The 23,892-nt window shown below is 52.7% G+C and overlaps 8 protein-coding genes across 8 annotated transcripts; 4 read left to right on the top strand and 4 right to left on the bottom strand.

Moving 5' to 3' along the window:
• Window positions 1-1,373: 1,373 nt before the first annotated feature.
• On the top strand, window positions 1,374-3,373 carry ISF_06608 (RNA polymerase II transcription factor; the record flags this gene model as incomplete). Its single annotated transcript, XM_018850212.1, has 2 exons — window positions 1,374-1,515; window positions 1,572-3,373. 2 exons carry the CDS (start codon window positions 1,374-1,376, stop codon window positions 3,371-3,373), a joined length of 1,944 nt encoding a protein of 647 aa, XP_018702700.1.
• A 321-nt stretch (window positions 3,374-3,694) lies between these two features.
• Window positions 3,695-6,703, bottom strand: ISF_06607 (ATPase, AAA-type, core; the record flags this gene model as incomplete). Its single annotated transcript, XM_018850211.1, has 1 exon — window positions 3,695-6,703. The coding sequence occupies one exon, from the start codon at window positions 6,701-6,703 to the stop codon at window positions 3,695-3,697; it is 3,009 nt and encodes a 1,002-aa protein (XP_018702699.1).
• A 1,829-nt stretch (window positions 6,704-8,532) lies between these two features.
• Window positions 8,533-9,531, top strand: ISF_06606 (Fungal transcriptional regulatory protein; the record flags this gene model as incomplete). Its single annotated transcript, XM_018850210.1, has 2 exons — window positions 8,533-9,085; window positions 9,398-9,531. The coding sequence occupies 2 exons, from the start codon at window positions 8,533-8,535 to the stop codon at window positions 9,529-9,531; spliced, it is 687 nt and encodes a 228-aa protein (XP_018702698.1).
• Window positions 9,532-9,890: 359 nt separating this feature from the next.
• Window positions 9,891-11,789, bottom strand: ISF_06605 (ATP synthase beta chain; the record flags this gene model as incomplete). Its single annotated transcript, XM_018850209.1, has 6 exons — window positions 9,891-11,137; window positions 11,198-11,240; window positions 11,298-11,383; window positions 11,466-11,487; window positions 11,543-11,687; window positions 11,779-11,789. The coding sequence occupies 6 exons, from the start codon at window positions 11,787-11,789 to the stop codon at window positions 9,891-9,893; spliced, it is 1,554 nt and encodes a 517-aa protein (XP_018702697.1).
• Window positions 11,790-12,455: 666 nt separating this feature from the next.
• On the bottom strand, window positions 12,456-14,880 carry ISF_06604 (1,4-alpha-glucan branching enzyme; the record flags this gene model as incomplete). The annotated part of the gene is made up of 8 exons (XM_018850208.1): window positions 12,456-12,488; window positions 12,537-13,167; window positions 13,215-13,550; window positions 13,598-14,289; window positions 14,346-14,458; window positions 14,511-14,610; window positions 14,664-14,788; window positions 14,835-14,880. The coding sequence occupies 8 exons, from the start codon at window positions 14,878-14,880 to the stop codon at window positions 12,456-12,458; spliced, it is 2,076 nt and encodes a 691-aa protein (XP_018702696.1).
• Window positions 14,881-16,341: 1,461 nt separating this feature from the next.
• ISF_06603 (ATPase, AAA-2) lies at window positions 16,342-18,017 on the top strand (the record flags this gene model as incomplete). The annotated part of the gene is made up of 2 exons (XM_018850207.1): window positions 16,342-16,654; window positions 16,705-18,017. 2 exons carry the CDS (start codon window positions 16,342-16,344, stop codon window positions 18,015-18,017), a joined length of 1,626 nt encoding a protein of 541 aa, XP_018702695.1.
• A 325-nt stretch (window positions 18,018-18,342) lies between these two features.
• Window positions 18,343-19,209, bottom strand: ISF_06602 (cytochrome c oxidase polypeptide V; the record flags this gene model as incomplete). The annotated part of the gene is made up of 3 exons (XM_018850206.1): window positions 18,343-18,429; window positions 18,488-18,681; window positions 19,005-19,209. The coding sequence occupies 3 exons, from the start codon at window positions 19,207-19,209 to the stop codon at window positions 18,343-18,345; spliced, it is 486 nt and encodes a 161-aa protein (XP_018702694.1).
• A 1,802-nt stretch (window positions 19,210-21,011) lies between these two features.
• Window positions 21,012-23,131, top strand: ISF_06601 (Fungal transcriptional regulatory protein; the record flags this gene model as incomplete). Its single annotated transcript, XM_018850205.1, has 4 exons — window positions 21,012-21,275; window positions 21,401-22,074; window positions 22,129-22,192; window positions 22,811-23,131. 4 exons carry the CDS (start codon window positions 21,012-21,014, stop codon window positions 23,129-23,131), a joined length of 1,323 nt encoding a protein of 440 aa, XP_018702693.1.
• Window positions 23,132-23,892: the final 761 nt, after the last annotated feature.

Here is a 23,892-nt window from a genome sequence, read left to right as displayed (position 1 = left end):
AGGCATCCCAATCTCGCGATCATAGGATCAGGAAAAAGAATGGCGGAGTAAGTCCTTGAAGACGGGAGAGCTAGGAAGCACAGGGAGGAAGAATGAAGCAAGAAAGAGCCTCTAACAACGACGGCCAAGTTGGGATGCGAGGTTTCATGGGTGCGGGTTGATTTGGGGCTCCACGAAAAGCATGACGGTGCACGGGTGAGTTTATTACCTTGCCCATTTGGTGCATTTGGGGCATTTGGCTGGTTGACTGGGCGGTTTTTTTTTTTGGTGCGCTTCCCTTCCTAGGCATTTTCGGTGGCGCTGTGGCGCTGAGGCACCGTCCCTCTGTTTTTGGGGAGTTTGGGGAGGGCCTGGGGGGCCTTTGGGCTGCTTGCTCAGTGGCTGCTCAGTGGCTCCTCAGTGGCTGCAGGCCTGGGCTTGGGCTTGGGCGTGGGGGCTGCAGGGCCCGGCCCAGCCCAGCCTCGCCTGCTACGCTGTCAACACAACACCAGTCTCGGACGCGCCGGGAGGCCTGCTTGGCTGCCGCAATAGCCCCTGTCGGCAGTTCCAGTGACTTCTCAGTAGCCGACTTCCTCCAATGACCATAGACGACTGGTCAGCCGCTCAGCGAAGCCCAGCCAGTCGCCGACTCTGGCAGCTTGCTTGGCCCTCCGTACTTCGTACAGGCTTCCGAAGACAGTGTGATATACTGTGAGCTCTGCAGAAGACTCCGTATTTACTCACAGTATTTATACAGTGCCAGAATTCACACGCTTACCGTTTCATTCCGGGATTTCCCCCAACCCACCTACCTGTTACCTAAATGTAATAAAAATCGAGGTCCATAAGTGTACGGATTTGTAGTTAGGTACGAACATGTATTTGCGGAGTACGAGCCTGGGTCGCCGATATTTTCCAGCCTTCCCGTGCCTTGCGAATACTGCACTTGTAACCTTGGTTGTATGAGCCACTTTCACTTGTTGAGGCTGGTGAGCTGGCTGGGCTGCTCATAGCGCTTGCCAACCACACTTTTTGGCGCCACACCAGGTCCCACCTAATCTACGCACTTCATTCGCCCTGGTGCCAGGCCAACACCTACCTACTCATGCTCATTCATCATCACCGTGCATTGTTTGCCTCAACGCCTCGCGGCGGACATTTTTTTTGTGCAGTATTTCGAACAGGCTATTTGGCGACTAGACTCCCATTTTCTGCAGTCGCCTCGCAGGAGAACTCCCTGCTTCCCCGCTCCATAAAGCACCCGAAAGAAATCCTTCCGTCCACACGAGACCTCAGCCCTGCTGCATGAGCTCACATGCGCGTATGCCTTTTACCGTGAAGCGCATTGAGTCATAGGCTCTGCCGGGCACAGCCAGTGCCCACTCGAGGCCGCCATGGCGACGACTCCAGCTGGCCGTACTCTGTACAAGAAGAAGGATGGCATCCTAACAATCACCCCCGACCTTCAAGGCGTGACATGGACGCCCAATTCTGGTGGTCCTCCTACCGTCTCATTACCTGTTTCCAAAATAACCAGTAAACACTACGAGTCTCAATAATTAACGTACAAAATTGCTGATCAAGACGCCCAGACTTGCAGCAGACGCCAGATGGAGCTCCCAAAGTTATGCTTAAGATATTCGAGCAGAATCCCAGTGGCGGTGATCCTGTTACCTACCTCTTTCATTTCAATACCGATGAGGCCAAAAAGGAGGCGTCTTCCTTCAAAGATGTTCTATCCCGTCTACTCTCAGAGGCACGAGGCAGCGACCCTAATGTCCCACGCCCAGTCGGCTCATCTACGCCGCAGGGAGCTCCTGGTACTGGTGGCAGTGCATCGGCAACAATGGCATTCGCAAGTGCCGCCAACTCACAGCAGTCCTCGGCTCGTTGGTTTGACGACCAGCAGCTGAAGAACGACATCGAGCTGCAGCGGTCGCTCATGAAGAAGGACCTGGGCCTCAATGAAACGTACATGGACGCCCTCACCACAAAGCCGGAGTCGATATCTGTCGCCGCCTTTAACTCACAATTCTGGTCTACCAGAACAAATCTGCTACGGGCACACGCCATCGAGTCAAATCAGAAAAAAGGCCCTTACAACGTCCTCTCGACAGTCAAACCGCGAACAGTGGATGGTGAAATGAAACTGAATATCAGCGTCGAGCAGGTCCAGATGATTTTCGCCCAGCACCCCCTCGTAAAGCGTATATACAATGAAAATGTTCCAAAGCTGTCGGAAGCCGACTTTTGGTCTAGGTTTTTCCTGAGTCGGTTATCAAAGAAGTTGCGGGGAGAGCGTGTTACCGACAACGATACCACCGACGCCATCTTTGACAAATACGATGTCAACGAAAACTTGCAAAATGTGCAAAGCAAAATCATGTCCCAGCACGTCCCTCATATCATTGACATTGAGGCCAACGAAGAAAACCAGGGGGGTTTCAAGAGCGGTAACGCCAAAGACGTTGAGATGCGGCCCAGGGCGAACATCCCCATCGTGCAGACACTAAACAGTCTCAGTGAGAAAATCATGGCAAACGTCGCGCCATCGGATACTCCAAATGACGACAGGGCCGAGTACTACAGGGAGCTGGCGCTGCGGGATCTACGCGGCGATGCTGAAGAACGCCGCATCATGCTCAACGTGAAGGAGCAAAACAAATTCTTCGCAAAGCACGACTCCGCGCCGTCCAGTAACGCCAAGGTCTTTTCAAAGCAGGACCCCTCCAGCGTCCTGCTGAAAATGCAGGGCACGTTTAACACCGTGGCCATTGACTTCGTGGCTGGCGTAAACCTGCAGGCTGCCATTGACTTTGACGACGGCAGCGACAGCGACGACGAGGAGCCCCCGCGGAAGAAGCCGAGCAGCTCGCGGCGCGCCATCATCGACGCCGAAAAGGACGTTCTGAACGGGATCACCCAGCGGCGCGCGCAAAAGTACGGCAACGGCTCCGAAAACGACGCCACCACTACCACGACCACACCCATGGGTCTGCCCGCGCCCATCGCCGAGCGCTGCGCGCTCACGCACGCCACCACCGTCGAGTTCTTGCACCAGTTCTGGGACGCTTTCCTGTCCGGGGACCCGGACCGCGCCGGCGAACTACAGTACCTCGCCGAGTCGCTGCGGCGCTCGTCCACGCGCATCAACGCCGTGGCCGACGAGGCCGCCACCGAGCGCGACGAGGCTGTCCGCCGCGCCAAGCAGGAGATCCGCGATCACTTTGAGCGCACCGGCAAGAAGATCCGGTGGAAGCCCGATATGGTCGGCGGCGGCCGTGACGCCGTCGTGGCCCTGATGCAGCCCACGCTCGACGCCCTTCAAAAGGCGCAGGCCGACTACGCGCGCGCTCTGGCCGCGGAGGGCGTGCAGGTATCGACCGAGGCGTAGGCAGACGTGTGCAATCCGGGAAAGGGTACGGGGTTGTAACATCGTTGATCTTTCGCTTGGCAATTTACCCAGAGCCGGGCTAGATTATCTGCACTTTTCTCACAAAATAAAGCGACTTGTTCTATTCCGTTTCACATACAATTACGTGGCTTGCCCTGTCCAACCATGTCTGACGTCTATATTACTGTACAGGCAACGGCCAGTTGCCGCGTAGCCATTGTCGATAGAAATACAAGAGGCAAGGCAAATGCCACCCTCCTTATGCATCCGTGTCATGTACATTCCAGATCCTCTTCAGTGTCCTTTCCCGCTGTGCCTCTCTCACCTCCGAATGCGCGCCTCATTCGCGTCCGTCACGAGCTTCTCCTCCAAAATCCCAAAGCCCATCGACTTCTTCCTCGCCCGCCTGCGATTCCCATACTCCTCATCAAACTTGCGAATCATCTTGAGCGACGCCATGTCCTCGCTGATGCTCGCCGGGATCTGGCGCAAGGCGCTCTCAAAGTGCTCCGCGCGCAGCGTGCGCCGCTCCGGGTACGCAAACGGCTCAGGGCCCGTGTGCCGCGCAGCCATTTCGTTCTCCTCCTCCACCGCGGCCATGGCGGCCGCGACGCAGACATTCTTCAGGTCGGAGCCCGAGTAGTACGGCGTCCGCTCAGCATAGTCGTCGATAGACACGGAGTTGTCCAGAGTCTCCTCGCGGAGGAGCAACTTCAGGATGGCAGCGCGGTCGTCGCGAAGGGGAAGATCGACTAGGAGCTTACGCGGGAGGCGTCGGAGGACGGCGTCATCCAGGTCGAACGGTCGGTTGGTCGCCACCATGATGAAGGCGTTGGTCTCCTCCATGCCATCCCACTCCTTGAGGAACTGGTTGATATGCTCACGGTGCGACGGTCGGTTGCTAAACATGCTGCGGTTTGCCAGCAGCGAGTCTGCCTCGTCGATGAAGACGACGCAAGGTGAGTACTTCTTGGCAAGTGTGAAGACAGCGCGGATCAGCTTCTCGCTCTCGCCAACCCACTTGTCATTGATCGTGGCGCCACTGATTTCCAGCATGTTCGCACCACTCTCCTTAGCAACCGCTTTTGCGAGCATGGTCTTGCCAGTTCCGGGAGGACCATAGAGCAGGCAGCCTGGTATCTTGTCTGCTGCCAAGATACCGTATGAGAAGGCGTCAGGCCGAACCAGCGCCAGCGAGGTGAGGAGCTTGAGGGCTGTGATAGTCTCGGGAGGCACGTGAATATCTTCGAAGCTAGTTCGTAAATTTTCTTTGTTAATCAAGCCGGATTGTATACGTTTCTCGTATTCGTTCAGTTTTGCCGGTGCTCTGGTTTCCGACTTGACGTCTTCATTCGAGCCTTGAGTTTCACCAGCCGGGAAGATATGTTCATGGGGCTCTTCATCCAGGTGTTTCTGGCCCGGTTGTGTTCGCAAGGGGCCCATGATGAATCGTTCCATGAACGCGCTGCGAGCGGAGCCCTCAATGTCTGTGCTATTCGAGTTCAACGCCTGCGCCAGATGATATACCTCGGGGATCGGCAGAATGCCTCGTCGAAAAGTTGACTGGTGTGTATTGGCAGAACGTAAGTATTCAAGCAACGTTGCCTCGACGGGTTCTGTGCTGATCTGGCTGTTTGGCTGAAGAGCATGCATCATGCGTCGAATATTTTGAATATTCTCAAAAAAGTAATCAGTAGTCTGCAGGTCAGCGGGAAGCTCGCCTTGCGTCTTCTTGTGAGGCTTGACCATGTTGCCTGCGTTCAACTGTAGGTGACGACTGACGACAAACTCCGCAAAAGCCAGGTCACGAACGGCGTTCTGGTACTCGTCCGAGGGAGTTTCGCTCGAAGACGTTGCGAACATAGCAATCTGGGTGCCATTTTGCCAAGCAGCATCGAGGAGGGCACGCAAGCGAGCCAAGATGAATGATCCTTCCAGGGTCATAGACAGCTCAACGACGTCGTGCAGGTGGAGGAGCACCGGCCGATTGCCGGGCGTTTCTTTACTCTGAGCTGATTGAATGATGTGATCCAGAATCTTGTCAATCTTCAGTGCATCCCATTTTCCGAAGCAGTCAAAGCCCCCTTGCTTCAGCTTCTGGAGATCTTCCTCCAAATTTCCTGCTGCTGCAACGCGTGCGCTCAAGACTGATTCCGAGTCCATGTCATCATCTTCTGATGCCTGTCTGAGGGTGATCTCCGGATCCTGGGCAAGCCTGCCGCTGAGCTCAGCTGCGCGGAAGCCCATCATGGACACTGCGCCACGGGAATACGCCCAGTGCTGGCCCAGATATTCGCCGACAAGGACCGATAAGTCCTGAGCGTCCAAGTGCACCAGGTCGAAGCCCCCATGGGCTATTTGCGCAGCAATCGATTGCGCAACAGCCTTGCCACCGTAGCCTGAGAGCGATAGGATGTTGAGGGGGCGCTTGCCAGTCTTGGCGTCGAAATTTGAGGGTGGTTTCGCATTCAGTTCGCGCGCGACAGAGCTTTGTATGGCCACAAAGGTATCTACATGGAAACTAGCGAGCGCGTGGGACAGAGGTACATCAAGATGCTCTCCAGCAGTCAGGTGGTGGTCAAGTGACACCCCGAGGGAGACAAATTGGTCGCGAAAGCCATTGCTTCGATGGTCAAAGTCTTTGTGGACGTGCCACCACCAAAATGGCCGCTTCTTATAGACATACTCTGCTTGGCGGGCAGGATACAGAGCATCAGTCAGATGCCACGAGGCGTCCAGTATCATATCCCATATTCTGACGACTCTGGCAATGGTGTCAGGGGACTCCCATCTGGCCTTGTCCTCCTCCGTTTGGCATTGTGTAAAGTCGGTGGCTAATTCGCAGTTTCGAAGGAGCAGTTTCTCGACGGCCGTTTCGAAATAGTTTTCAATAGCTTCGTTCGATGCGTGGGTATCGCTATTTGGGGCGAGAAACAGGCGAGATATTTTTTCGCGCTTGGTATCTTCTGCCAGCGCGGGCGGAAGCCTGGGTTGCTTTGCTTCGTCGTATATCGTGATATTATGTTCGAGGAAGCTACTCGGCAGCTCGACCGGGGGTAGAGCAGACGCGGGCTTGCGACGAGTTTGTCGAGTTCTCAGTGAGCTCGCTAGAGCCGACCGCGATCGTCCGCCAGAGGCTTCTCCTGTGCCCTGCGCCTCCGCCTCGCCGTCCTGTTCGGTCGTTGACTCTTCGGATGGACGGCCACCGTTGCCAAGGCCACTGCATCGGCGGGCTGACGCATGGAATTGACGGTGCGGCGCGCAGCCTCTCTGCGCTCCTGCGGCGAGAACAGCAGTCGTCGGGATGGCTCGTAACGACGGGAAGTGCATCCGAGCGGTGAGCCGCCACCAGCGCAGGTCGCGTTGTGATTATATAAATAATACTCGCGAACCTGTATGCAGTACGGCTGAATTGATTGGTTTGCGGGTGACGGAAGCGTACCAGCCAGTCTTAACGGCGGTCAGAGTTGCCTGGCCAAGCAGATCTGATAATTTCTGTTGGCACAGTGTGGATTACGTGAGCGAGATCATCTGATGTTTGATGGCGTGGGCGAATAAAACAATGAACTGCACTCAGGTGTTGCCTACGAATACTCCTGTGCGCGTGGTGGGCGCAAAATAATTTCAGCACTATTTTGCTGGATATTTTACGGCTAAAACTTATGAGTTTGCTCGTTGTTATTTTATGCTCAGCCGATGAATGGTGTTAGGTTTCTCTAGCCTTTTACGCTGACCATCTCTAGACGCTAACCTTCGGCGTTGTGGACATATCGTCCTATTTCCAGCGATACAGGTACATAGTCTGCCAACCCACTAACTCGACGACGTTGATAGCGAGCTCCTGGGGAAACTGACAAGCTGCTGAGTGTAGCCTCAGCCTCATACGGCACGCACTGGCATCCACTGCACGGATAGCCATAAAATCCTCCCGGGTAGATTGGGTTCAATTTCGCCAAGAGACAATATATGTGGGCGTTATATACAACAAGGTACGGCCCACCGTTTCCGTTCTACCAGCACGTTCAAGGTTGCTACCATCAAAAGTATCCGTAACTTGGCCAGGTTGGGCTAGTGAATACGGCCAGCAGGCGCTACAAGAGTTGCCGGGCGTTACCTTTCGTGATAGATGGCTGAGCCTCGTCGTCAGCACCCAGCTCTGCCGTCATTGCTGCGCCGATCTCATGTCGTCCAACCATGCGCTGGAATTTCAGAAGAGCAAAACCAATACAGCTTCTGACAGTGCCACGTCTCCTATCATTCAAGACGTCGCGAACTCGCATGAGCACCAGGCCGAGCATCGAGCTCAGAATTACCAGCCAGTGTGGAATCGCACGCACGATAAATAAACACCTTCCTTGGTTCCCCAATCATCGTACCCTTACCAGCCACCCCCGCTAATCAGCGAAGCCCACGCAATGTCGTCGACGTCGCCAGATGGCTCGCCTCCAGTGACTGCCAAACCGTACCACTGTAAGCGGCCGCACAAGAAGGCAAGGTCCGGCTGCTTAAACTGCAAAAAGCGCAAAGTCAAGTGCAATGAAGGAAAGCCCAGCTGCAGCGCTTGTTTGAACAGAAGAGAAGACTGCCAGTACCGCCAGGTGACATCTTCAAGAGTCCAACAACCGCGACCATCTCGACAGCATATGCTTCTCCAGCCCCAGGCATCATCCCCTCCACAATCTCATCCACTCTTCCTATTCCATACCCAGCTCAAAGAGCCACAAAGAGATCCATACCCGCTCCAAACGCCAACAGGGCCAGTTTCACCCCCTACGCCATCCCAGCAACGCCCACTGCCATCAAGGCCTTTGTTGCCAGCTCTCTCACTCCTCCAACGACTTTACCGGCCGTCCAAGTTCCAGAACCTCACAGAAGCTCAGAAATGGAAGCAGTTTTCGGATATACTAGCCTTTGAACGCATTGTCTCCCACTATCTGGAGCACTTCCAGACCCAGGAAGTATGCCCCGATACAAAAGAAAACAACGCCATCTCACAGAGTCGGATACATAACCTTTGTGAGCTATTGGACAAGTTGCTGTGGTCAAGGGAAATGTGTCTGCGCGGAACTCAACTGGGACTATACTCATTCTACACGCCGCAATTTTCGAGTATCGAAACCCACGGGCACCTTTTACAGCATTTTCAGTTGCACACCAGCATGTCGTTCAACGCTGACCCCGCCAGCCGGCGGTACACTGACGGCATTCTGGAAGAAATCGCTCTCAACTACAGCTTCCAGTCGGTTTCTCTCATGAATTGCATCTTGGCGTTATCAGCTCTCCATATAAAGCGGAAGAAAATTGCTGGCGACCCTGCCTTAATATCGCTGTTGGCCCACGAGTACATCAATGCTTCCACGTCGCAGATCTTGACCGATATGGAAGTGGCCGACCCGAAGACCTTCCCACATCTAGTGGTAGCATCACTTCTCATGACGGCCATATCTTCGGAACAATTCAGGGACGAGCGTTTTGGAGCGAACCTCTTCATCCTCAACTGGATGAAAATATGGTGCGGAATCGGCATCATGATGGAGCGCATCACAATCCCTGGTCTTATTCGATGCGGGCTCTCGAGTTTGTTTTACCGGCCGCCACTCAACCTCGATGCGTCAAAGGACAACATTCCTGAGGTGCTCCAGATCATGGTGGACCTGGATCCAGATGATCCCGACAATCATGCCGTCTACCGCGAAGCATTACGCTGTCTCGGTGCGCTATATCACTATTTGAAAACTGGGCTTAGTCCAGAAATGACATTACGAATCATAACATGGATCACATTTCTCCCCAGAGAGTTTGTGCAGCTTGCGCTGGAGCGGCGTTGGAAAGCTTTAGTCATCGTGGCACATTATGCCGTGTTTCTGAAGCTTACGACTCGGGTATGGTGGACGGAGAATGTTGGACAGAGATCCATCGGGGATTTGGTTGCATTTCTTTGTTCCCAGAAACTGCAATATCTCGAAGTTCCAGCAGCTGCGATGGAAACTGACGACATTGACCGAATTGGACGCTTGCTTTTAGATGACGAAACCTGGGAGCATGAGCCAGCAAGAGTACTCACGCCAGAGGAAATGCTGCACTTCGAGACCCGGGACATCTATGTTGATAGAGGACGAGCCACAGTGCCTCAAGGTCCGGACAACGCTGCTGACTAGGCATGGCTAACACTGCTGTGATGAGAGACATGAAGAAAAAGAAGCCTTTTCCTATTAGCTGTCAACAACACAGATACTTCTCATAGCACATCCACGTTACTTTGCTACTTCTAACTCCATTAATTTCAGGCCATTCACAATTGCAAAGGACACAAGTTCAAGGCATAGGAAAGAGATATATGTTAACAAAGGAAACTCCATTCAATACAAGAGGAATTTTTGTTGATTTCTTGGTACACAGCCCACAAAAGAGACTACTTAAAGGAGCTTTAGAAGAAACCGCGCTGGCTTCCGTTCCTCTGATCTATACACAGGCCCGTCTTCTACACCTCTGATATTATTATAGCAAAGGCCGCTCCTTAGTTCTTCTCCAGATCGGCCAGAATCTTCTCACCCTTCGCTCTGGCGGAGGCGAGATCACCAACCATGTAGAAAGCACCCTCGGGAAGGTTGTCACCCTCACCGCTCAGGATAGCCTTGAACGAGGCAATCGTGTCCTTAAGGTCGACGAGAACACCCTCGATACCAGTGAAGACCTGGGCAACCGTGAAAGGCTGGCTCAGGAAACGCTGGATCTTACGGGCACGCTCAACAGTGAGCTTATCGGCCTCAGAAAGTTCGTCCATACCCAGAATGGCAATGATATCCTGGAGACCCTTGTACTCCTGCAGAATCTGCTGGACACGGGTGGCAGTGTCGTAGTGCTCCTGGCCGACAATACGGGGGTCGAGCATACGCGAGGTAGAGTCGAGAGGGTCGACAGCGGGGTAGATACCCAGCTCGGAGATACCACGCGACAAGACAGTGGTGGCGTCCAAATGGGCGAAGGTGGTGGCAGGGGCGGGATCGGTCAAATCGTCAGCAGGGACGTAAACGGCCTGGACGGAGGTAATAGAGCCCTTCTTGGTGGTGGTAATGCGCTCCTGCATACCACCCATGTCGACAGCGAGGGTAGGCTGGTAACCGACAGCGGAGGGAATACGACCGAGAAGAGCGGACACTTCGGAACCGGCCTGGGTGAAACGGAAAATGTTGTCAATGAAGAGCAGCACGTCCTGGCCTTCCTGATCACGGAAGTACTCGGCAATTGTAAGACCAGTCAGGGCGACACGGGCACGGGCACCGGGAGGCTCGTTCATCTGACCGAACACCAGAGCGACCTTGGACTCGCCATCGAGCTGAATGACGGAGGTTTCCTGCATTTCGTGGTACAGATCGTTACCCTCACGGGTACGCTCACCGACACCAGTGAAGACGGAGTAACCACCGTGAGCCTTGGCGATGTTGTTGATAAGCTCCTGAATGAAGACAGTCTTGCCGACACCAGCACCACCGAACAGACCAATCTTACCACCACGGGCGTAGGGGGCAAGCAGATCGACGACCTTGATACCAGTGATCAGAATCTCAGCGGAAGTCGACTGGTCGACGAACTCAGGAGGCTCGGTGTGGATAGGCAGGAACTTGTCAGTCTTGATAGGACCACGCTCGTCAATGGGGTCACCAGTGACGTTGATAATACGACCGAGAGTGGCAGGGCCGACGGGAATGGTGATGGGGGCACCAGTGTCGGCAGCCTTGGCGCCACGGACGAGACCCTCAGTACCTGTGTGTCCCCTGTCAGCAAAAGCTTCCTCCATAGTAACAGGGTGCTAAAATGACTTACCGTCCATGGCAATGCAGCGAACGACATTCTCACCCAAGTGTTGCTAAAGAAACTAGTTAGTTGCAAAGTTCCAAGTCTGCTGCATTATTAGCGCACGTACAGCGACTTCCAGGACGAGCTTCTGGCCGTTGTTCTGAGTTTCCAGGGCGTTCAGAATAGGGGGAAGCTTGGCGGTGTCGAACTTGACTAAATCGGCCGTCAGTATTTGAAAATTCGCATCGACGAGAGTGCAATGGCAGCTCATCGCTATCGGGGCTCGAAAACTAACCGTCGACGACGGCACCAATGACCTGTTTGTTGTGGTTAGCCCAGCGCACGGCCTTCGTGGACACGACCGGTTCTCACCTGGTAAATCTTGCCATCACCGACACCAGCAGTGCTCGCGAATCTGCTGTTGAGGGGGAATCGGACGAAAGCAGGTCGGATGGCACGGCGAGGAGCCGCCGCCGCGAAGGACGGGCGGGCAGCGCGGGCGAAGGAGGAAATGCCGCTACACGAGGAGGTCGGTCAGCATCGTCGTCCCAATTGGCGCAACAGGCGCAATTGAGCCGGTAAAAATGGCTCCAATACTTTTAACGTACCTCTTGAACATCTTGCCAGATGACAGAGAGCGATCAGTGATGTGAGTGGAGAGAGATTGGTTGAACCTGGGGAGAACTTTTGCAGAGTGAGCAGTTTTGCTCCGGGACTGAGGACTTCATCGGTTAGAGCTTTCTCACAAGTCACGTGCTGCGCTAGACAGAAATTATGTGTAGTTTCCCCTGACAGTGTCAGAAAGTTGTAGTCGCCAGCCTCCGGGAATTCCCTGTTCTTCAAAAACCGAGTTGGTCCCTTGAGGAACGTCAGATCACTTCAAATCTCAGCATAAAGGCAAATCAGTTTCAATTGGCTAATTTAGTATACGAATTGAGGCTGTTGCGACTGAATTTACAGCATTCGCGCAAATCAAGACGTAATCCGAGGTACATAAAGCTCTGTGGGCTGGCTACCAAAGTTGAAAGTATACAGTGCGAATCCGAAATCTCGGCGAATTTAGGGAATTCCGACCATAACGACCACGTCCCCGACTCCTCGTTCCTGGCCTTGTGGTGCCTGAGGAAACAGGCTTTGGCTAGCGCCCCTTGCCAGGGGGATATATAGGTAGGCAATTTTCAACTGTCAATAAAACACTGCGTTATTTCATTGCTTGCGTAAAATTTGGTCTCATTTGTAGCTTCTCAGGCTTTCAACTTGGTAACCCGAAATCAGGGACTCAAAATTACTGGGCAGCGGCATCCTCGCGCGCCAGGATCTACAAGAATTAGCTCACATACCACCACCCGGAACTATGAGGACTTACTAGAGCAGTTCTGGACGGGATGTAAACCTGCGTCCAGTTCTTCCGTCCGTTCCACTCCATTGGAGTAGTGAAGAAGCGGACGCTTTCATCAATTCTGCTATGGCCACCAACGTCTTTGCTGTCAGTCTGCAGGACAACCTTGTAGGTTCCGGCTTCGTCGACCCCGATTCGATAGTCACTGAAACTGTTGTTCGGGTGGAAATTGAAAACAAAGACAAGCCCGGCTCTTTCAAAAACAATCACCTTGTCTCCTTCATGCTTCAGGGAGATGTATGCCTGGGGGGCATGGAGCCATCCATACTTTGATTCGCATTGGTTCATCAAGCCATCAAATCTGTTCAGGAATGGATAACGCAGGAGATAATCTTCAGTAAGGTTAAGCTGGCGCCGGGCGTACCAAAAGGAATTGTTATTTCCCTCGCGAGGGAAGTCGAGCCATTCCGGATGTCCAAATTCGTTGCCCTCAAAATTCAGGTATCCCTCACCACCCAAGCTGTGAGTGAGCAGCCTGATCAATTTGTGCAGAGCGATACCACGATCGATAGTTGGAGTCAGTGGCGACAGAACAGACATGTTCTTATACATCTCCGCGTCGCACAAATGCATCATCAAGGTCTTGTCACCGACGAGGCTACCCCGTGTTAGCTGCGTCATTAGAGCAAGGCAACGGTTACTCACGCTTGGTCGTGGCTCTCGCAGTATGCAATTGTCTTTTCGCCATGTCGTCGATTTGTCAAAGTGAAGCATATGTTGCCAATATCCCACTCCTCATCTTGCAGTTCCTTCAAAATTTTAATCCACATATCGGGAACCGCCATGGCCAAGCGGTAGTCAAACCCAACACCGCCAAGCCCCACGGGGACACAGAGAGCCGGCATCCCAGATACATCTTCAGCGATAGTGATGCAATCTGGGTAGAATGAGTGAAGCATTTGGTTGGCGACCATCATGTAGGTGACAGCCTCTTCGTCGACATCTGAGCCAAAATATTCATGGTAGCCCCCGGAGAAGCCGCTGTAATTATTAGCTTACCGGCAACAGCAGATAGAAGCAAAACTTACGCCCCAATGCCGTGGTGGATGTACAGCATACTAGTGACTCCGTCAAATCGGAAACCATCAAAGTGGTATTCGTCCATCCAGAAGCGAAGGTTACTCAGCAAGAAACGCATGACTTCGTGGTGAGCATAGTTGAACAGCCGACTGTCCCATTGGTCGTGATTGCCTTTACCTCCGCCATGGAAGTATTGATGGTCAGTTCCGTCGAAATTGTTGAGGCCATCCAAGACATTCTTCGACGCATGACTGTGCACAACGTCAAGCAGGACGACGATGCCCATACTATGCGCTGTGTCAATGAGCTCTTTAAGATCGTCAGGCGGGCCATAACGACTGCTGGCTGCGAAGAAATTGTTGATCTGGTAACCAAAGCTGGCATAGTAAGCATGTTCCATGATGGCCATGAGCTGGATGACGTTGTAGCCGAGGTCCTTGATTCTGGGCAGCATGTCCCGAGTGAACTCTTTGTAAGTGGCAACGCGTTGCTCGGGCGTCGAAATACCAACATGGGCTTCGTAAACGCGTACACTCTCAGGCTTCTTCGGACGTGGGTGCTTGAACTGGTACTTCTCTGAAGCGGGCGGATTCCAAAACCGAGCATCATACACAGGCGACACGCTCAAGTCTTGGGTGACATACTTGATCCAGGCGGGAATTCTATCCACGCGTTCACCGCTTGGCAAAATCAAAGAAATCTGCAACCTCTGTCAGACTTTGGTTGCGGTGAGAGCTGTATTGCTTGCCAACAAACCTTGACTTTGGAGTTGTGTGGAATAGCAGGCTGACCAGCTTTCGAGGGCACAACAATGGAGAATGAGCCAAAGGCATCCTTTGACATAGGATGCGAGGTTTGATTCCAATCATCTATTGACCGGGTTAATTTGCGCGGTCGCCACCTGTTTCGACAACAGCTTACTAAATTCACCGATCAAATATGCTTCGACCGCGTTGGGCGCCCACTCTTTGTAGCGAATATCGCCATTGGAGAGAACATTGAATCCAAATTTGTCAAATCCCTAAGCTTCGGTGAGCTGTTGGAATGTAGCCGTGAGCGTTGTACATAGCGTACCTTGGTATAGCTATCCATGCCACCCTCAGACTCCTCGATCTTCTTGATCCATTCCCGTGCTTTGCCACAGCGACGTGTGAGGGCATCGCTGAATGGCTCCAGCCATGGGTCCAGCTTGAAAACGCCTAAAACGTGTCAGCGCAGCCAGTGATGAATTTGGGAAGAACGAACCAGTGGCATCCGCCGGTATTTCAGAAGCCGCAGCAGTCGTTGCCATGATAGCTGCAAGGAGTGGTGAGCGATGCTCCAGTTAGCTTGCAAGGTAGCTAACGTATTAATGACGTGGGGTAGCAAAAGGCAATATCAGCGCTGCGGGGGAAGCGGTTGTTCGATGGAATTGACTTCGAATTCAGGAGAATGGTTGAAGAATGCAAAACTCTCTGAAGCAAAGCTGAATTGAGCTACTTTGAGTTTTTTCTTGGTCGACAGGCAAAGAAACAAGATTCTGGACGAGGGGCAATTCCTCTGGGGTTGAACGCTAGGGAGCTTTCACCTGGGCAACTAGCTACCCAGGCAGGTACTGCGTTGGGAGTAGCTCGTACGAGGCGTTTGTAGGTACCTCGTTAGTACTATGTAGCCACAGTTAGCCACAGTCACAGCGCTTTCATAGGAATCTATCTAATCGCTCAACAAATCGACTTGTCTTGTAGTGGCAAATTAGCACCCTGTCTATTCGGCCCATCTCGCATCAGTGGCGTCGCTAATCCAGGTAAGGCTACTTACACAGCTGGTAACTAGGTACTTGTAACTGGGTAGATATCAACGTGTCCAACGGATTCTCATCGGACAGTGCTTGAGTGTGAACAGTGACACAGTGCTCCAAGCTATGTGAAAGGGACTGTGGTTTGATTTGAGGTGCCTTCAGCTGCGTAGAAATTCCAGGTAATACAAAAGACGATTGCATTACAGATAGGACTCGGAGAGTGCGCTCGCCGCCAGTCAACGGCAGACACAAGGATGTCTACATAGGTAGGGGGCGTCTACAAATCTACATATGTAGGTAAAGCTAAAAACTGCAGCGGGTGGGTTGTGATAGCGCGAGGTTTGATGCTTTTGAATCGCTCAAACACGAAAATGTAAAAATTCTTTGACTTTGTAATGCTCTTTGAGATGCGAATCACGTCGGCGCTTGCCATTGCTACGAGGATAATGGTGCTCCATTGGCATTTTTCAGTGGCACCAACTGGGAGTGGACTGCTCCCCCCGCATTCCACTTTCCACCGAGTGAGCTCGGAGCTCGTGACGGATGCGAGATCGGCGACACAACGGTAAGAACCTCCCACCGTCATTCAACACACACCCTACCAGGAACTGCTGATGTATTGGCGCCACCAAACGAACGACCAACCTTCGCCTATCAATTACTGTCATGCCCCTAATTTACTGAAGTATTCCAGGGTTTCTCTACCGCCTGCTTACCACGCCTAGTGGCCCTTGTGACACCATCGGTAGCCTCCGCCTCCTATGAGGAGGCCACCCAACGGCCCCTACATCCACGAATCGATAGAACCCCAAGCGCCAATATTATTAACGACTACATGACAATATGTTTCGACCCCCACATACAATATACCCGGTAGCTCTGGGCTGCCGACGTTCTCGGCGGCTGGTCTCGTACCAAGGCTGCGCCCGGTGCCTGTCAACCACCAGTTCGGCGCTTGCTAGCAGGCAGGCGGACATGAACTCTGGCTTCACTGGTACCTATGATCCTACAGAAGAATCTGGCCGTGGACCCATGTTTAACAAACGACGATTTGGCGTACCCCAATTCTACCCGCGCGACCTCAAGAGACGCGTAGACAACTACGTCGTCGGCCAGGACCGTGCAAAGAAAACCATCTGCTCTACTATTTTCAATCACTACCAGAATCTTCGGCGGCGGCATCAGCACGAACACGAAGAGCAAAATCTGCGAGAAAAATCCATGCGACAACGGTTCGCCAGAGATCGAGAGTTACACCAGAAACGGCGGGAAGCTCATCCAGTTGATGGTATGGATTTGCAGTGTTTTCTTCAAAGCGAGTGGCTCTAACTTATATAGACGAGTTTCCTGGCCACACGGAGTCTGTTCGAGAGCTCTACGAAAGCGACAGATCCGAAACCCCCTCTTTGGACCACTTGTACATACCTGAGGACCAAGCCGCCGATGAGCCCGTCAAAATTGACAAGAGCAACCTGCTCTTGATCGGGCCGACTGGAGTAGGAAAAACATATATTCTCGAGTATGTGATACCCAGCTTTGACTTTTCGGGTATGGTGGCTAATGAGGGCAGAACTCTGAGCAAGAAGCTCCAAGTCCCGTTCTCCATCTGCGATTGCAACTCTTTAACGCAAGCTGGCTATATTGGTCAAGATGTTGAGACGTGCGTTGAAAGGCTTCTAATAGAAGCAAACTACGATATCAAAGCTACGGAGCACGGCATAATTGTACTTGACGAATTCGATAAACTTGCCAGACGGGAAACTTCGACCGGCCGTGATGTCGGCGGTGAGGGCGTTCAGCAGGCCCTGCTAAAGCTGGTGGAAGGCACCAAAGTGACGATCAACGTGAAAGACAACCGCTCTTCCCGATCCGCACCGCCGATTACGACGAATTATAACGCGAGTGGCTCATCCAGCAGCACAGCTCAGGCCGCACCGCCCGCCGCCAAAGTGGACCAATATACCATTGACACCACCAACATCCTCTTCGTCTTCTGCGGTGCTTTCGTCGGACTAGATAAGAGTGTCATCCAAAGGGTCGCCAAGCCGACTATGGGATTTGGTGGCGAAGTCAAGGGGCGCACCACGCTCTCTGGCGAGCAACAGGCTCTACCCCCCGAACTATACGAACACTTGGCCCATCATGACTCTGTTTCGAAATTTACGCCTATGGACCTAGCCACGCCTGCCGACCTGCAAAAATTCGGATTCATTCCCGAACTAATCGGACGTTTACACAACATCTGCGCCCTGAGCCCACTGTCAAAGGAAGACCTGTTCCGGATTCTAACGGAGCCACGCAACAGTCTCGTGGCGCAGTATACGGCGCTCTTTGAGACGTACCCGTCCCGTCTATACTTCACTGAGAAGGCCCTCTATGCTATCGCGGATAGGGCCTCCCAATCTGGTACGGGCGCCCGCGGGCTGAAGATGGAAATGGAGCGCATCCTGGGTGAGCCCATGTTCGACGCACCGATGCCGTATGTTCTCATTACGGAAGGCTGCGTCAACGGCACCGAAAAGCCGGGCTACTGGGCCAAAGATGGACGGTTCGAGGTGGACAGGCGAATGGAAGAAGAGCAGCTCGATCGCGGTGGAAAGCCGGCGGCAGCCTCTGAACGTCTACGGGAAGCCGGACAAAGCGGCGGTTGAGTAGCCAACGCTGGTTTCGAGAATATTTTGGATATAGTGAAGCAGACCCAGCCAGCATACATAGCGAACAATCCCAAGCGTCCATGTCCAATTTTAACAAGAAAATGAGTTGTGTATTGGAAACAATTGCTTCTTTTGATTCTGTCATTGTAGTACAGTATTTACACCTCCTTCTACCGCTTCGCTCGACAACCCGCCAACAGTTCTCCAAACGCTCTGGGCCCATTTTACACGCGAGAAACATTATAGTGCTTCCCGCGGTCCACACGATCTTCTATGACAAAGGGAAATGATAGAGTGCGTCTTGCATATTTTATGAGTCGATTTAGTTGCCCTTGGGAGGAGACTGGACGACACCCTTGCCCGTGTAGCCTTCGGAGGAGATACCGGTGATGGGGTTGGCGTTTTGGTTCTGGAAAGAAAGTCAGTATGTGTGCCGCGGCTGTGCCTTCATCAGCAAGGGGACTTACGAGCAGGAACTCGTTGGACTCTTCCTGGTACTCCTTGGTCATCGTGTACGGAGCGGGCTTGGCGGTGGTGCGGATGGCGGCAAAGATGGCGATCGAGGCGCCAACACCGAGAGCGACACCCCAGGCAATGCGGGCGTTTGTGCCGGGGGGGTCGGTAGCGCGAGGTCCATGAGGACCAAAGGCAATCCAGTAAGCTGTTGAGAGGATTTGAGTTAGTTTTTTTCCTCAGTTCGGATGCACGTAGACTGGTTGATGCAACACTAGCGCGCTGTTGACCTCACAGCGAATTGCCCAAATAGGCAACTATTTCGCATAATATGAACCACTTGGCACATTGCCGGAAGTTGGTAGGTTCAGCAGCAAGCATTGCACGGTGAATTGTTCATCGTGGCCGTTGTTGCGAGTGACCGGTGTTTGACTAGTGCTAAGCTCGGCAACCCGGGGAGGTATTTTCAGGGAACCACAGGGGACCGCGCTACAGCAGGAAGAGGAACCAAGAAAAAAGCAGGCAACATACCGGCCTTCTTCTCCTGGATGGTCAGCTCGGACCAGCTGCCCTTCATGCGATCACGGAGAGCCATCCAGAGGTCAGCCTGCTCCTGAAGTGGCATGCCCTCCCATCTCTTCTCAATGTTCTTGAGCGTCGGGTTGGACAGGGCCTGGGTGGAATAGGCACGGGGCGCGACCCGGCGCAGAGCATTCGTGGCTTGTGTGCGAAGCATTGTGTATCGAGGGGGCGCGAAGAGGAGAAAACGTCGAGTGTTGAAGCCGGAATGGATAGCAATTGGCGCGTCGGCCGTTGTGCGAGGTCGATTCTGCGGTAGGAGTACGGGGAAATTGATTAGGCTTGTCGAGCGAGAGGTAATCCTATGACTTGGACGATTTCTGACGCCCGGAAGAAGCTTTGCTCCACGGATGACTAAGGAAAGCTGGCCTGATTTTGTCACGTGAAGCGTGATGCGGAATCATGCGACCTCTCATTGGCCAACTGGTCCCCAAACTCAAACAGGCGTCAGGTATTCAGACTGTCAAGTCGCAAAATTCTTATAAGACGCGTTTACCTTTTCGATCTTCCTCCCGTCAAATAAAGCTTCAACTTTGCAGCCGTTTCCCACGTCTGCATCAGTTTTACTGCATGACTTTCTGTGGCGAGCTCTTGCGTGCCCTCGGGGAATGACGGAAACGTGGGCCGGGCGAGCTCCCCCGTTGTGGCACCACTTGTACAACTTGGTTGAGTCCCCGATGAAGCCCAGTGATTGCCGTCATCAGCTCATGTCTCTACAATCTAAAATTTGACCCGTAGACAGTGCTTTTGCAAATCCTCTTTCCAGAGATGGAAAACTGCGGTCGCAAGAATCATGCCAATGGCAATAGACACAGCAAACGACGCCTGCAATTGAAATCAATAAGGCGCTAACTACCTGACCTTTGCCGCGGTACTGCTCAGAGGAGATGCACCGCCGACCGAGTAGCAGAAGAAGTAGCAGGACGAGTAGCAGACACCAGCACGGCAAAGAATAGTAGAAAGGGCCTCCAGCGCTTTCAAAGGGGCCTAATTTTATTTCTTGCTGGTTGTATTGGGTAAAGAAGTGAAAGGGAAAATGCAGTGTCAATTCACAACAATGAAATACTTTTCTAGCAAAGGAGCAAAACAAAACAAACAAGGTGCAGAGGACGAGGTATATTTATATCTCTATCACCAGCCGGGTCTGCATACACTGCTTGAAACAATGACTCGGTCGGTGGACTGCTAGAAGTAATTATATAACGGGAAGAGCGCGTCAGATACAGAAATTACACATACACCCGCCTCGAGTCGTAGAACGCTTCATCGCTGACGCATAAGGGTATTAGCGGTATATGCCGCTTTCAGGTATCTTATTAACAACGGCGTGACATTCCAATGGGCCTGTATTTTACGCTTGATGATCCACAGGTGCACATTCCAAAGTCCCCTCCAGCCTATTCTCCTCACCAAAGCGCGCGGCCATCACCAGACATGACGTTTGCAGGCATGAGAGCCGCGTCCTCGCCTTTGCTAATAAAACTGCCTCACAAACCACAGCATGTAATGGCTGATGGACGGCCTTCCACACCTGAGCCGAAGTCGCTGGTCATGTTCAGCTTCTTGGTGGGGTCGTAAACGCCGTGGGGCCTCGCCGCGGACTTTCCGGATCCCACGGATATTCACTCACACACACCCACCTTTCCCTTGAACATATCCCCAAGTCCGCGCCAAGAAAGGAATACCTGACCCGAATCGTCTCTATTGTGGCAGTGATATAACCCATAGCGCAACATGGGGCGCCAACCGAGACAGCGGCCCATTTCCTGCAAGTTGTGCAGGCAGCGCAAGCTGCGGTGTAGCCGCATCTTCCCGTGCTCCAATTGTACATGCCGTGGGGTCGTCTGCGAGCACGATGGGCCTGCAACCGCCCAGCCGTCGGCGCCAAGATCAAGTCTCGCGGCTAATAGTTCCAGTGCTAATGCTCCCGTCAGCGTGTCCGACCAGGATGATACGGACATGCGAACGGTGGAAGGCGAGCAGTCGGTGGCTCCAAAAGACGTTCCCAATGCCGAGCTATTGGCACGCCTAGAGAAACTCGAGGCGCTCATTGCTGCCCAGAATAGGGAAGGCATGTTGAATAGACCAGAGCCCACGGCTTATTCAGAAGCGCCGCCGCCGAACCAGCCATCTGTTGTGGCGCCACCAATGTCACCGCAACTTCAAAAGTTGACTGATGATGCGCTGTGGCTCGAAAGGTCATTTACAGGTCAATCCATGCTGGTATGTGCGCGATTCGGCACTGTCTCGTTAGCTTCAACCTTGCATCTGCAGGTTTCGAAAATCACCGCGTGAGACAAGATCATTATACGCACTGAACTACACTAATGATGTATTGTTTCGAACAGGAACCTCTTTGTGATCCAATATCTTTCCGCACTTGCCCTGTACGCCGTATCGTCAAACAGGGTAACTTTGTACTACAAAGTGACCCTTCCGCCCCTTCGTTTGGCTCTGGTGAGGTAACAAGGTGTATCTGGTTGCCTCGCCGTGATGAAGCCCGCATCCTTACACACAAATACATAACGGATGTCAACCACTTCCATCATGTTGTACACGTGCCAACATTGATGGCCACCATCGAGCAAATCTACGATTGCATTGACAGCAACACAACACTAGATATCGGCGTCATGGCACTACTCCTCAGCATGTGTGCTGCTTCGACTTATACGTGGTCACCTCAGGACGATGCGCGACTTCTCTACGGAACTGTGGCAGAGGCTAGGGCCCAGGCGTTCTGGTGGGTGAAAGCTGCGCTCGATGTCATGGATCATGCGCAGCGCATTGGTCATGCCTCCTTGGAGTGTATCCATGGCATGGTCATATTGTTCTACGTCTTTTGCAATATTGAAGGCCTTTCGCCCCGCGCGAGGAGCCTCAACGCCCGCTCAATTAGCATGGCCAGAGAACTATCGCTACACCGCGTTGATGCCCCGAGTAATCGCGAAATTCCTAACGTGGGGAGCCTCCGAGTTGAAATGTACAGAAGGACATGGTGGTTCCTTGTTGCCACAGACTGGTGTGTATCTACAACCTGGACTTTCCCATTGCCAAAGTCACTAACATGTTATAGGATGGTCACACAATTTGCCTTTCCTCAGGAAGGTTCGTTCACTATCCACCCGTTCCATATGATGGTACGAAAGCCGTCAAACGTGAATGATGGGGATATTGTCGACAGCCAACCTGTTATTGGGCGGCCATTGACAGAACCAACCGATGCATCGGCACTGATCTATCGCATTCGGCTGGCAGAATTGTGCCAGAACATGCTTGACAAAGACCGCGCATATGCTTTCCAGGCACAGCCAGCCGATCATAAATTTGTGATGGAAATGGATGCCAAATTTAGAGTGTATTTACGGGAATTGCCGGATTTCTTCTCCATGGACAGCACAAATATGCACGCATTGTCGCCATCAGATCCACGTCGTGATCCAAAAATCACGATCCAGCGATATACGCTGAACCTACTCATTTACAGGCATCTATGCAAGCTGCATTTGCCATTCCTCGCCAGAGGTTCCGTGGAACAGGCCTACGCATACTCGTACGAAGCTTGCATGGCAGCTGCCAGGATGATCATACAGACCGAGAAACACTTGAAACTCGAAGACCTACCGTTTTCTAGTACAAGATTACGATCCGTCATTATTCTTCGAAGTGTGTTCCTCGCCAGCATCGCACTCGTTCTCAATGCTTGCATTGGTAGGCAAACCGAAGATACTCCCGCGAATGACTCACATCTTGTTGAGGCCTGGCGCATCATGGACGATGCCAAAGACCAGTCGCCTATCGGAGCCAAGCTGCTTGACCTATCCGTCCAGGTCTTGAAGCGACACACGCCAAGTCACCCGGCCCTGAAGATGTTTTCATCTCTACCCGTCACGATGCCAATGACGCCCGACTCTGCAGGGCGCGAGGAGCAGCGCCGCAACATTCCACTGCAAGGCTTTGTTCCTGAACCCGAAGCGTCATATATGGATCAGCAATGGCAGGCGCTCGAGGGTAGAATGGACCTCAATACTATCGACTTTGACAAGCTATTCTATGGACTGGAGGCGCCTTTCATTTGAGTGGACGGGCCTGATAATACCTTAATGCAGTAAGGTTGCAGGCACGCGGTATATCGGATAAGACTGGCAAGTGATGTCACATGCAAAGTGATATCAGAGGCGACAAGGCGTCATGAGCATCTATGGTGAGGCTAATATATGAACAGTGTAATTTTACAGGTGATACCACATGGATACAGGCATTTGGTTCTATCGTATATAGTCGAATATTTGTAGAAATGAGACCCTCTTTGCATTATGTGCATCCCTTCATCACCTAGACTATCATGTTGGCTTCGTGGCGTTGGTTTGGTGGTCTGAGGCTTTGCCGTCGGCCCTGGGCCAAGTGTTAGACAACATGGATGTAAGACGTGTGAAGCCATAGTGACCGACTTACTGTTTTGTAGCATTGGGTCCCTTTGTAAGTTGGGCTTCGTTGCCGCCTATGGAATCCTTTGGTGCCAGCATCGGCTGGAAAGTGTAAAAGCCTGTGCGAGGGATCTTACTTAGCCAAATTTTAACCTGTCAGGAGGAAGCTGAGAGTGACGCACCGCCAGCAACACCGAAAAAGACGGCCAGCGCCAGGGGTAGAGCTCTTTCTAGTGCGCCGCCCATTATGAAATCAGAACCTATAAAGCTGTCGCGGCAATAAATCGACCAAACGGGAGACTGATGCTGCGTTGTGAGAGGTCTAGGGTTGGCAGAGAGGGCGTCGTGGTTGCCGGCGCTAGCTTGTAGCACTCTAGCCCACCCGGGCATGTCCATGTACCGTTAATTCTAGT

This window comes from Cordyceps fumosorosea, assembly GCF_001636725.1.
Source record: "Cordyceps fumosorosea ARSEF 2679 chromosome Unknown scaffold_17, whole genome shotgun sequence".
Classification (NCBI taxonomy): domain Eukaryota; kingdom Fungi; phylum Ascomycota; class Sordariomycetes; order Hypocreales; family Cordycipitaceae; genus Cordyceps; species Cordyceps fumosorosea.
The sequence above is the reverse complement of the archived record's forward strand: the minus strand, read 5'-3'. Positions and strand labels throughout refer to the sequence as shown.